The sequence below is a fragment of the Eupeodes corollae genome, chromosome 1 (genome assembly GCF_945859685.1).
Source record: "Eupeodes corollae chromosome 1, idEupCoro1.1, whole genome shotgun sequence".
Taxonomy (NCBI): Eukaryota; Metazoa; Arthropoda; class Insecta; order Diptera; family Syrphidae; genus Eupeodes; species Eupeodes corollae.
In genome coordinates, this window is record NC_079147.1 from 305985484 (window position 1) to 305997105 (window position 11622).

At 33.7% G+C, this 11622-nt stretch overlaps 2 protein-coding genes across 3 annotated transcripts in view; one reads left to right on the forward strand and one right to left on the reverse strand.

Moving 5' to 3' along the window:
• The window catches only part of LOC129942397 (neuronal membrane glycoprotein M6-a), a 60356-nt gene extending 56978 nt beyond the window's left edge, over nucleotides 1–3378 (reverse strand). For both annotated transcript variants that reach the window (XM_056051308.1, XM_056051307.1), the window contains exon 1: nucleotides 2893–3378. In XM_056051308.1, coding sequence (XP_055907283.1) covers nucleotides 2893–2896 — 4 coding nt within the window. In that variant the 5' untranslated portion in view covers nucleotides 2897–3378. The remainder of the gene's footprint in view (nucleotides 1–2892) is intronic.
• A 6572-nt stretch (nucleotides 3379–9950) lies between these two features.
• Nucleotides 9951–11605, forward strand: LOC129938705 (lipoyl synthase, mitochondrial). Its single transcript, XM_056046401.1, has 4 exons — nucleotides 9951–10084; nucleotides 10145–10486; nucleotides 10565–10721; nucleotides 10898–11605. The coding sequence occupies exons 1-4, from the start codon at nucleotides 10046–10048 to the stop codon at nucleotides 11473–11475; spliced, it is 1116 nt and encodes a 371-aa protein (XP_055902376.1). The 5' UTR covers nucleotides 9951–10045; the 3' UTR covers nucleotides 11476–11605.
• Nucleotides 11606–11622: the final 17 nt, after the last annotated feature.

The window sequence follows — 11622 nt, forward strand, 5'->3', positions numbered from 1 at the left end:
AAATAAAGGATATGAAATGTTAATTTGTTTTTGGTATTACACATATGTGTCACCTTTGGGTATATTGTTTTTCTTTTCGGCTACGGGAACAGTCTCGCAATATTTTTTTCCAAGAGAAATTAATGAAATCTGGTCGAAATGTGATGGCTTGAAGTATTGTATATTGTTGAATTCGACACAAATCTCTTACATTGTAAATTCAAGAATTCATATTTTAAATCCATTAAAGTGTTTTTTTCTTGATATTCAATACAACTTAAAATACAAGATCAAGCCTCAATTTCACTCTAAAGATTTGTTATGGGAGAAAACCGCTGAGCTATGGTCACCTACAGTGTTCGGCAAAACATTAGCAACTATAAAACTACCTATATATTTAAATCATTTAAAAATTAATAACTTAAACAAATCGTGTTAATTTTTTTCTAAAATTTAATATATTATGAATTAACTGCTGAATAGACCACAAGAGAAAACAGTTTTCAAAACGTTGTTGGTCAAAGCAAAAGCAACCTTATATTGCACTCTCTCTTTTTCTAATTAATAGAGAAAAGTTAATCCGTTATTTAAAAACTCCATTGCACATATTAAAGGAGTTGAAAACCGAGTGCTGTTGAATCTATTTATAAGATGTTACTCAGTTCACGGGTAAACTAATCAGGGCTCGAAGCTAAATTTTGTAAAATGGCCGGAAACAAATACTCTAACGGAGTAAAAGAAACAACTCGACCTGAACGTAAGCCCAAAAACAAATCGGAGACGAACTAAGATTTTTCAAAACTGTAAAAAGGCTTTTTATTTCAACCAAAACAAGTTGGCGAGATTAAATTTTGCTTTGCTTTTCGGACGAGTACAAATTCAATTTGAAGCATTCGGATGATTTGCGTCGTGTTTGCAGACCAGCCAAAGAGGCACTAAAGAGGTAACGTAATAGTGTGGGTTTGTTTTTGGCATGTTTTGGCCTCTGAAACGGATGTTTTGGCAGGACAACGACCCAAACCAAATGTGCAATACGATTAAGACATGGTTACAAGAAAAACGGATTGACGTATTACAATGGCCAGCACATTTAAACTCATAGAAATTCTATTGGAAATCGTAGATCGACGTTTTGTAAGGACTAATTGATCAAATTAAATTGGCTTGGGAAAGTATCCCAGTATCCCAATAAGCATGATAAGCAATTTAATTGACTCCATGTCTTGAAGATGTGCTGAATTGATTAAAAACAAGCGCTTTGCCAACAAACACTACCAATATTTTGCTAAGAATAAATAATATATGTATTTTTAAAAGTTGCCTTTGTTTTGGCCAACACTGTAGATCAGGGTTGCATCTCAAATCCTTCATCTATACTGCCTAAAAATATAGATTTTGTTTTCCTTTTAATTATTCCTCGATAGTATAGTGGTCAGTACTCCAGCCAACATTTTACTAATTTTAAAATAATATTTCCTCGATAGTATAGTAGTCAGTATTCCCATTACCACTTTATATTTATTAAAAGATTACTTTATTTTTTTAGAAAATATTTATTTTGTATCTTAATGTATTTTCTTCATGTTTCCTTAAATCTTTTGCATTTAACTTGAGCTTTAAGGTTCTTACATAATTTGACTTTAACTTACCTTTTCTTTAACCCATGACCCTTCCAAAAAGATTAAACTATTCAAGTAATTCCTAGTTTCATTAAATAAACCGAAATCCATAAAAAAAGGATTTTCTTTTAAATTTTGTGTAATTTTATATTTTAAGAAAAGCCGCATAGGTACTAACAAACCGTATCAAAGTTTAATGATGATTTGAGAAAAGAGATTATTAGGACTTGATTTCCTCGAGTAAATAACAAAACAAATTTGAAGCAACCTTTTTCTGTCAACTTAATCCTAGGTAGCTAAGTATTTTTTCTTTAAGTTGATTGCATGAAGTAATCCCTAATCCCTTGAAAACATTTAACTTTTTTTATAAGTACCAACATATTTCACTCAGTACTCGTCTTTCTCGTAAGAAACTCATAAGAATGTCATGCCACAATTGATTTACGTCACATAACACCACCCCAAATCTAGCAAATTCACAAAAAGAACTAAATCTCGAGCAAAATAAATCCCCAAGCGAAGGAATCATGCAAAACTCATGCAAATGTCTTATTTTTTAACACAACAAGTCTACGTCTACATCTTGCCATCTTCTGAATCTTTGGGTGTCGGGGACCACATGTCGTTGCCTTGCCGTCTTCTCTTTGTAAATTGAAAAGTAACACCAAAACCGAACACAACACCAACAACTTCATTTTCGCCTACAAAAGAAGTCTTATTCTATTTCACAGAACGAGGGGGGGGGGGGATAAAATACAAAGTAAAAATATATATAAAAAGAAAAACAAAGAACCCAAGGGAAGGGGGGATAACTGAGAGATGCGTTGGCGTTAGGTATTCCCTTCACAGTAGTACCGTTGTTTGGTGTGGTGTGGGTGGTTTTGGATTTAGGTTTTGGGCAAATCCCCAAAAGGGTAATGATAACAAAGATAAACGAAAAAAGGATACTAAAATAAAAAACACAGAAGAAACTCAAAACAAAAAAGAAACCAACAAAAAATAACCGTAAAAACTGTTATCTTGGCCATTCGAGTAAATTGGTGTGGGGAATTGAGGTGGTAAACTGAAACTCCCCAAGCATAACGAGTAATGCGAGAAGACAGGAGACAACAGACAACAAACAAAAAGAAAAGAAAACAGGTTTTTATTGGTCAACCAACTTCAATTTCAACTCCAATTCATTTTTCATCTTCTCTATCGAAATTTCTTCAGTTTCATGTTTCATGATTGACGATTGACGAATGTAAATTTTAATTAGAGAAAGAAAAACTTCAACATCCCACTTATCACTTACCCATTGTGTTTGATGTTTGCTCTCAATTAATAAATTGCATCCAATAAACAAACTATGCAAGTAGGAACCACAATAAAATAAAAGGGAGATACGAAAAACAATAAATAAATCACTAAAAACTTTTTCAAGAGTTGGACACTGCACTTGTTTTTGTTTACGCACAATTGTGAATGGTAAGTTAGTGGGGAACGATGATGAATTAAAAAGGGGAGTGAGTGAGACAAAGGCTTAACTTGCTACGTAGAATTTATGGGCTGGGCACACTGCACTCTTGACCAAATGTGAAGATTTATTTGTTTCTCAAAATAGGTTTCAATGCCACAGAAAAGATAACTGCATAATTGTAACTTTAAATAAGTAAAACTAGTTTAATTTAATTCCACTTGCTAAGAGGAGTGAAATGCGAAACGAAAACACTTTAGCGCGAAATGAATTTGTCGGGCGAACGAATGCTAACAAAAACTATCGTACTTCCTCGCGGAACAGTTAAACAGAAACTGAAAAAAGAAACAGAGAGGAAAACATACAAAAATCCAATTAGGTTGAAATACTGGGAAATGCTAAAGGATGTGGTGAATTTAGTGATGGGTGTGTGTATAATAATCTAGTACAATTAGAGATGTGTTGCTTTTAAAATAATCGAATGAATCTAGACCCGATAACATATTAGACACCACATTTAATTTTGAATTTGGGAACTTAAATAACATCTTCAATACGGGAATGTTATTTAAATTATTTTTTTTTGTTTTTATATTCTGGTGGATAATAATTGACATTTATTGTTTCAAGTTACATAGTTCGATTAGTCCAATTTTTCAACATTTTCCTATACAAATTAAGAAGCCTTAGAGTTGAATAAACGTGAGGCCAAGTCAACCACAATTCATGGTTAAACACGCTGTTTGACAAGTTCCGGAATATTATTGGAAGACTCAATCATTCCTCGATTAGAAATTAATAAGAATTAATGGCAGACATTTTTGTTGAAGCCTCCTAGCACCTAAATGGCGCTGCGTTTACGAAAATTTAGTGTGGAACCTAAAAGAGGCAGGGAAAGATATATTTAAAGAAAAAATTAGAATGATAGGAGTATATTTGTTTCGCCTAGCTACTTACAGGGTTATCCATTTTTAAAAGTTAGCATAAGTTGATGTTTCTTTTTTATTTTAAAGTTTGAACGTTGACATTTATGTATGTGTAGGGAACTACATTATTCAAATAACCTCCAAGCGGATTGATGCAAGCATCGATTTTTTAGATAATTTTCGACCATAAAGAATTGACAGTGACAGTCGTTTCATCATTGCGTCGTTTTCGAAGAAGTTAGGTCCAATCACACCTTCGTACTAAACAATGGCTGTGCTGAGAGAGTGACCGACCGAAGCGAAGAATTTGTATCTTGTTGTTTAGGTTCCCTGTCTGTATTGATTGTAGGCTTCGTAACTTGAGTTCCATTGTTGAAGTTTTCCAGATGTGAGAGCATATTATACCTCTGATTGCATTTCGAACATCTTACCGAAATGCAGTTTTTGACCCCATGGCCAAACTTAAGAGAGTTAAGACATAATTTTAATTTATGTATTATAATTGGATGCTTTCTGGAGGTTATAATTGTAAGAACTTTTTACAAGTAAATATCGGATGAGTTCCGGATTGATGTCACTGATGCAGATGCTCGAAGAGTTGGATCCTTTCTTTTTTGTCCTATTGATTCTAGTGATTGAAATTGAAACGGCAAGAATTTTTTTATTGATTGTGGTTCCTTTGGTTTTGTAAGGGATTGTCCGTAGAGAATTCTAATACCTTGATCAAGTTTCCATACAAGTAAATGAAGTAGAATGGAATCCCAAGATGAAGTATCTACACCATTGTTGCATAACGCCATCAACGACTTGTGTGGTGTCGTGAATATTTTTGATAGCTGATGCCAATGGTTGTGACTGGCTAGGTTGCCCAATTATCTTTTGCAATAGTGTTGACGTAAGAACTCTTACTGTGTTGTACCGATCTTGAAAACTGGACCATTAATTAATTAAAAACAGTCCGTTGAGAACTAGGGCCGAGTGACTTACAACTCTCAACCATTCCTGTGTGCGAGTAATGTTGTCAGGAATGCAGGGGACCTACAGTTTATATGCCGAATCCGAACGGCTAAATTTTGCATCATTTTTTGTTCAAGATGACTTATGGAATCTTTGAAGCGAATTTGATACTGTCGTACTAATGCAGCGATCTCTTCAAAGTAATTCTTTGAAAAATAATCATGATTAGCGTCTATATTTGTAACCTCTGTCAGATAACCACCGAGTGAGAAATGTGCTTCGTTTTTAAAGAAAATTTAGTCCACCACCCGTTATTCAAGCACTACGACGTTGTGAATGGTCAGTTGGCTTCAGTTGTTGTGTCAGCTGGAATTTATATGAATGTAGGTGTAGATCCAAATGCAAAATAAGCAAAGATGTGCATAAGACAGTCCTAATTTCTGAGAACTACGAGAAATCGACACATTCGGGTCTTCGGCAAGACTATCACTTACAACAGTGATATTTTCATTGGTACGGGCGTAATGATGATGCACAGGCCTTACAATATCTGTAGCCAATGTAGTCTTTTTAAATGACTTCTCAATTTTGCCAATTGCTTGCGTAGTTGGTCGATTGTGTAAACCATATTAACCGCTGTGGCAGAATTACTATTTTTGTAGTAGGTTTTAACAATTTGTATGCTATAGTTAAGACATCAATTTTCGTAGATGCCAGCCCTATACTTTTAAAAGCGCAAATAGATAACCCGTTGTTACACCACAATAATAACGCTATTAAAACAAGTAGTAATTTTACTTTCCTAAGGTTCTAACGAAGATACTTCCTTATAATAAAGTGTTTGCCCAATTGTCGTGCTCAAAAAGCTAGTATCATTTACAGTAAAATTGGTGGTAGGCCCGATAGTATCAAGTTATATTCGGATATTACAAGTGCACTAGCCATTGCAATAACGGATATGGACTGCTGAAAATCCCCCTTAAAAGTGATTCCACCTCTTTAGATATGCTTGCCTTTTTGTAGGTTTTGTTGAAAAATATTAAAATTAAATTTTAAACGCCATCACTTATTTCTTCGCCTCATAGTCTTTTTTTCAAAGAAACTGAGGATGTACATTATGTTAAAAATGAACAAAATAAAGGAAATACAAAAATCAAGTTCAAAGGTTTCTATATGTGAAACTACAGAAGGGCTAGTAGTAATCCATATCTAGTAAGTCAATGGCAATAAGTTTTTATTTTCTGTTGCAAACAATTAAAATATTTTGCCTCTTTAGAGGCTATTGCATTAATATAGGGAACATATATTTGTTTGAACTATTAAATACAATAATAATTATTAAAAGAAAAACTTGAAGGCCTCGGGGTAACAAATCGGAACGAGTTGAAAACAAACAAGCATTCTTCCTGGTAATTTAAAATTTAAACTAGTTTCAAAATATCGGTTATGAAATAATTTTTCTTTTTTTAAATTTTGTCTTTTTAAATAAATGACAGAAAAACTGTTTAACAAAAATATTCCCTTTTGAAATTTAGAATTAGAAAAAAATCAGAATCGTGTTCAATTAAATTTGTAAACCAAATGTAAATCATGATTTTAATATCTTTAACAATATTATGCATATGTTTAAACAATGCTGATTCCGTTTTTAAAAGGTTATAGGTAAAAACTTCCCATACGACCCTTTACATGTTTCGTATTAAGTTCTTTTCAGTTTTCTTCAGGGTTAATAGAAGTGAATTTGGTTGAATAATTTTTATAAATCGGAACTAAAATCACAATCCAAATTATTTCTTCTCGCCAACCGTTTAAAAATTATCGTGCAGCCAGATTTTATGTCACACGAGTTTTTAAATATATATATTCGTTTAATAACCTGTTTCAGGCTTTTAAATAAAGGCCTTTTCTAATAGTCGAACACAGAGATTCTTAATGAAAGCTTTTTGTTTGCTTTTACCTCTAAAGCTTTTACAAATAAATTTTAAGAAGTCCAATTAAAGCATTAACGAAAATTTAAAAAATTAGCATGCATTCAATAAAATATTCAATGTAAAAAAAGAAAACTGACAACCCGGCTTAAAACACAAAACATTGAAGAAATAGGAGCACAAAGTTCCAAAAAAAAACCGTAATAAAGACTTATACACTTCGTAACTATTCTACCGTCCGAAAAGTGTATTAGCCAATTAAATAAATACGACAGTTAAGCAGCATTCACATGAGTGCGACCAAGAACGACGAATGAATTACAAAATGTAAGTTTATATACATTTGAAGATATATTTCCACACAAATTCTTAAAAATCGCTAGCAATATAGTTTCTATTTGATTGATGATGCATACTTTTACTTTTCAATATCATATATTAATACATTTAAGAAAACAAATTTATTTACGAACTGTCAAACTTAATTCACGTTCCACTTTATCCACACTCGCAAAGAATAAAATAATCACGCGTACTTAACCTTAAAAATCATTCTTGTTTTGGTTTCGATGGTGAATAGTGTTCGGCTGTGGCCGAAGTAACAACGTGCAAAGACAGATGGAAGAATTTGAGAGAAAGATTCTCAAAATATTACAAAAAAGAGAAGAATGTGCAGCGTGGGTCGCAGGAATATGTGAAGAAGCCATGGCTGTATTTTGAAATAATGAAGTTAGTTCCGAATATTGAAGTGCCAAGGTAATTTTAAAATAGTTTTTGTTGAATTTTTTAAATTAATGTTTGTGTGTCTTTGTTTTCTAGAACTGTCTGGAATATGGCACACGGAAAAGAAAATGAAAACTCATTCCAACTGCAGGATAATACAGAAGACTCATTCCCTACGGTTTCATGCTGGACTTCAGAAACACCATCACCAGCAGCAAAGAAGAGAAAAAGGAAGTCCGATACCGAAAAGGTTTTGGTGGCATTGACTAAAATCAATGATCCAGAGTCAACTCCGCTGGTGAATTTTTTTTGTCACCCGCACAACTGCAAGTTCTTGGACCCCTAGAAAGCACTCAAAACTTGAGACGCATACATTGGATGTCTTTCATCAAATTGAATTTGAAGACGACTGAAATTTTAAATGTGATTTTATTTTACTTTTGCTTGTTTTTTATTAGTTTTTAGTTTTAAGAAGTGTACATTTTTTGCTAGTGCAGGAAGCATGTTTCTATTTCTGTTTATTTTTATTCCAAATTAGTTGTAATGTTTATTTAAATTATGAAGTATATTTTTTTTTGTTTGTGCTTTGTAAATATAGAAAAGGCACAAGTTATTTAAATAAAAATAAATTCCTTTTGTTTAAATGAATAACGTCTTTCAATAAATATTATTTCATTAAACCCTATCGTATTGAAAGCTAATACTTCCTTCTTCCAAGCAACAGTTATCAAACTTTCCTTGAACATCATATCCTGAAGACCGTGTTGACACTGAAATGGAATCTTCTGAATCCTAGATAGGATTCTCTTGTTCAATCATATGTCTATCGTTTTTTTATCTGAGAATATTGTAAAGGATGCAACAGCTTAGAATTATGCGGTGACCTGATTCTTTGCCAACTTCAAAGCATTTCAGGAGGATTTTCCAAGTATGGGCCATGATGCCAAGCGCATTTTTAACAACTCTCCTAGCTCTGGATAACCTGTAAAAGAAAAATGTTAATCAAATAAATACATATTTACAAGTGTAAATATTTTAGTATTGCTTATAGTTAAAAATTTTTTCCCTACGTGAGATATTTCGGAAAAGTTCTCAAGATTGTCGATTTCAGTGCAAAGCCTTCATCTCCAATGATAACATAGTGTAATTTTGAGGTTTTTCCAGGAAGAGGTGAATCCTCTGGAATATTCAACTCTGTAGAATTATATTAACAACAATTACTGAGCCAAGCGTTGTCAAAAAGACTGCAACTGAAAACTGTCGAATCAGCGTTACTGCCATAGGCTCCGATGTCAACCATTAAAAATCGATATTTTGCATCCACAACTGCCAACAGGTTGTACGAAAATGTTTTTTTATAATTGAGATAAAAACTTCCACTTTTCTTTGGAGGAAAAGTTAAAACATGTTTGCCGTCTACAGCACAGGCAGTTCGGAAAGTTACAGCACTCAAAAAATTCGAATGAAATTTGTTTAAAATCGTCTTTTGAAATCGAACTGGGTATGATGATTTTTAAGCAATTGGCGTTGATATCGTCAAGGGTAGTATCTATTACTTTTTTTACGGTGGACACTCAATTTCAAAATCTGTAGGCAAGGTCGACAAAACTTGCACCAGTAGCAAGGAATCTAGAAAAATTAAATATAACCTTTAGCAAAATTGAAACAACTTTATATTGTATATGGACAAAAGCTCTTACCTCAAAGTAATTACTAATTTTTCCTTGGCGCAAATAATGTCGTTTCTGAAGCTAGTAACTTTCAAAACCAAGTTGTTCTTAACCAAGTTAAAAATGTAGTCAAATGTTTCCTTTGACATCCTAAAATATGTAAAAACCTTTCAGGATATTTTTCCATTAGTCTTATTAAGGAAATATATTCTCCTTCAATTTTCCGATTTGCATTAAATGGATGCACATAAAATCTTTTCCTTGTTTACTTTATTGAGAAGGACACCAATAATTTTTTTTTCAACAAATATAGCTTCGACCGCATTTTCTAATCGTTTGTTTTCAAAACAAAACACAATAATGATAAACACAAAAATAAACAATTGTAAAATTCACACTTCATTCGCAACGAATTAAAAACTCTCATGTGAAAGAAATGTCAAAATCGACGAATATTCGTTCATTCGTTGCCGGGTTTGTCGTTGGTCGAGCTCATGTGAATCATAGAGGAAATATTATACTATATTAATATATTTCCACTATGATGTGAATAATGCTTTAATATTATTGTAAGAAATAATATAAAATCCACCACATTGTAGTAGATTATCAATAATCCCTATTGACCATCTCTAGACATCCCCCTATTTTGATATTTTGACAGTATTTCCAAAATGACTTTCCAACAGCTGTTATCTTCAATCTGTGTGGTTGTTATTCAATTTTCTCTAATCTTCGTTTTATTTATATTTTTCCCAACAAATTTCACCATAAAACGTTCGAAACCATGTTACGACAGTGCGTTCCTAAATCTCCGGTAAAATCAGTAAGTAAATAAAATCCCATTCCAAATTATTTCCATTAAAATAATTATAAAATTCCAAAGCTTGTTTATCGCTGTCAACACACAAGTACTGAAAAAATCGAAGAAATCCGTGAAAGATTGGCCAAAGGACCAAAATTTCAGGATTTCGTTCAAAATCCCAACTACACCGCAGAAGAATGGAATGAATATGAGGGTAAACTACGTCGTGAAAAGGGAGAAAACGAGCGCCTCAGATTGCCTCCTTGGTTAAAGACAACCATTCCGACGGGCAAGAATTTCAATAAAATCAAGGAACAACTTAGAGATCTTAAATTGGCAACAGTCTGTGAAGAGGCTCGATGTCCTAACATTGGCGAGTGTTGGGGTGGTGGCGAACATGGCACACAAACTGCCACTATAATGGTGAGTGCGTGCAAACATCAACGTCATGGAATTATCGATGGTGACCTATTGATAACCTTTCGTTTGTTTATTTATTAGTTGATGGGGGATACTTGTACACGCGGCTGTCGGTTTTGTTCAGTGAAAACAGCCAGAAATCCACCTCCGCTGGACCCACAAGAGCCTGTGAACACAGCTACAGCTATTGCTTCATGGGGATTGGACTACATTGTCCTCACTTCAGTCGATAGAGATGGTTTGTATTGAAATTCAAGAGTGCAGAATCAAGACTGACGAAAATTATTATGAGATATTGTTATTTTTTTATATTGTCGTATTTTTAGTAACATCTTCAGGTCTTCCTTCAAAAACCCTTGATTACTCGAACTCAATTCCAAGAATCTTTCATTAATTCTCAATATCTTTGTATAGATTTGTCCGACGGAGGTGCAGCTCACATCGCTGAAACTGTTAAGGAAATCAAAGCAAGGAATCCCAATATCTTCGTCGAATGCCTGGTGCCTGATTTTCGAGGCAACCTAGATTCTGTAAAGAAAATCGCTCAGTCAGGACTCGATGTTTATGCCCATAACATCGAAACTGTCGAAAAACTCACACCCTTTGTCCGCGATCGCCGCGCCGAATACCGACAGACCTTGGCTGTTCTCAAGGAAGCCAAGCAATTCAACCCAAAACTCGTTACAAAGAGCTCCATAATGCTCGGTCTGGGAGAAACTGACGAACAAATCGAACAAACCCTCAATGACCTTCGTAAGGTTGGAGTGGAGTGTGTGACCCTCGGTCAGTACATGCAACCCACAAAGAAACATCTAAAAGTCATCGAATACGTGACACCGGAGAAGTTCAAGCATTGGGAAGAACGAGGTCAGCAACTGGGATTCCTTTACACAGCCAGTGGACCATTGGTTCGCAGTTCATACAAAGCTGGAGAGTTCTTTATCACAAGTATTTTAAAAACCAGACAGGAAAACACCGCCGAGAAGTTGTAAATACGATACACAAAATAGGAAAGGAAAAAAGCTTAACTAACCTAGTTATAGGCGTTGTAGTTGTTGTTGTATGTTGACATAAAAATATAAATAAAGAACACAAAAACAAAAACAAAGAAAAAGAAATATTATCTCGAAAAATGTTGT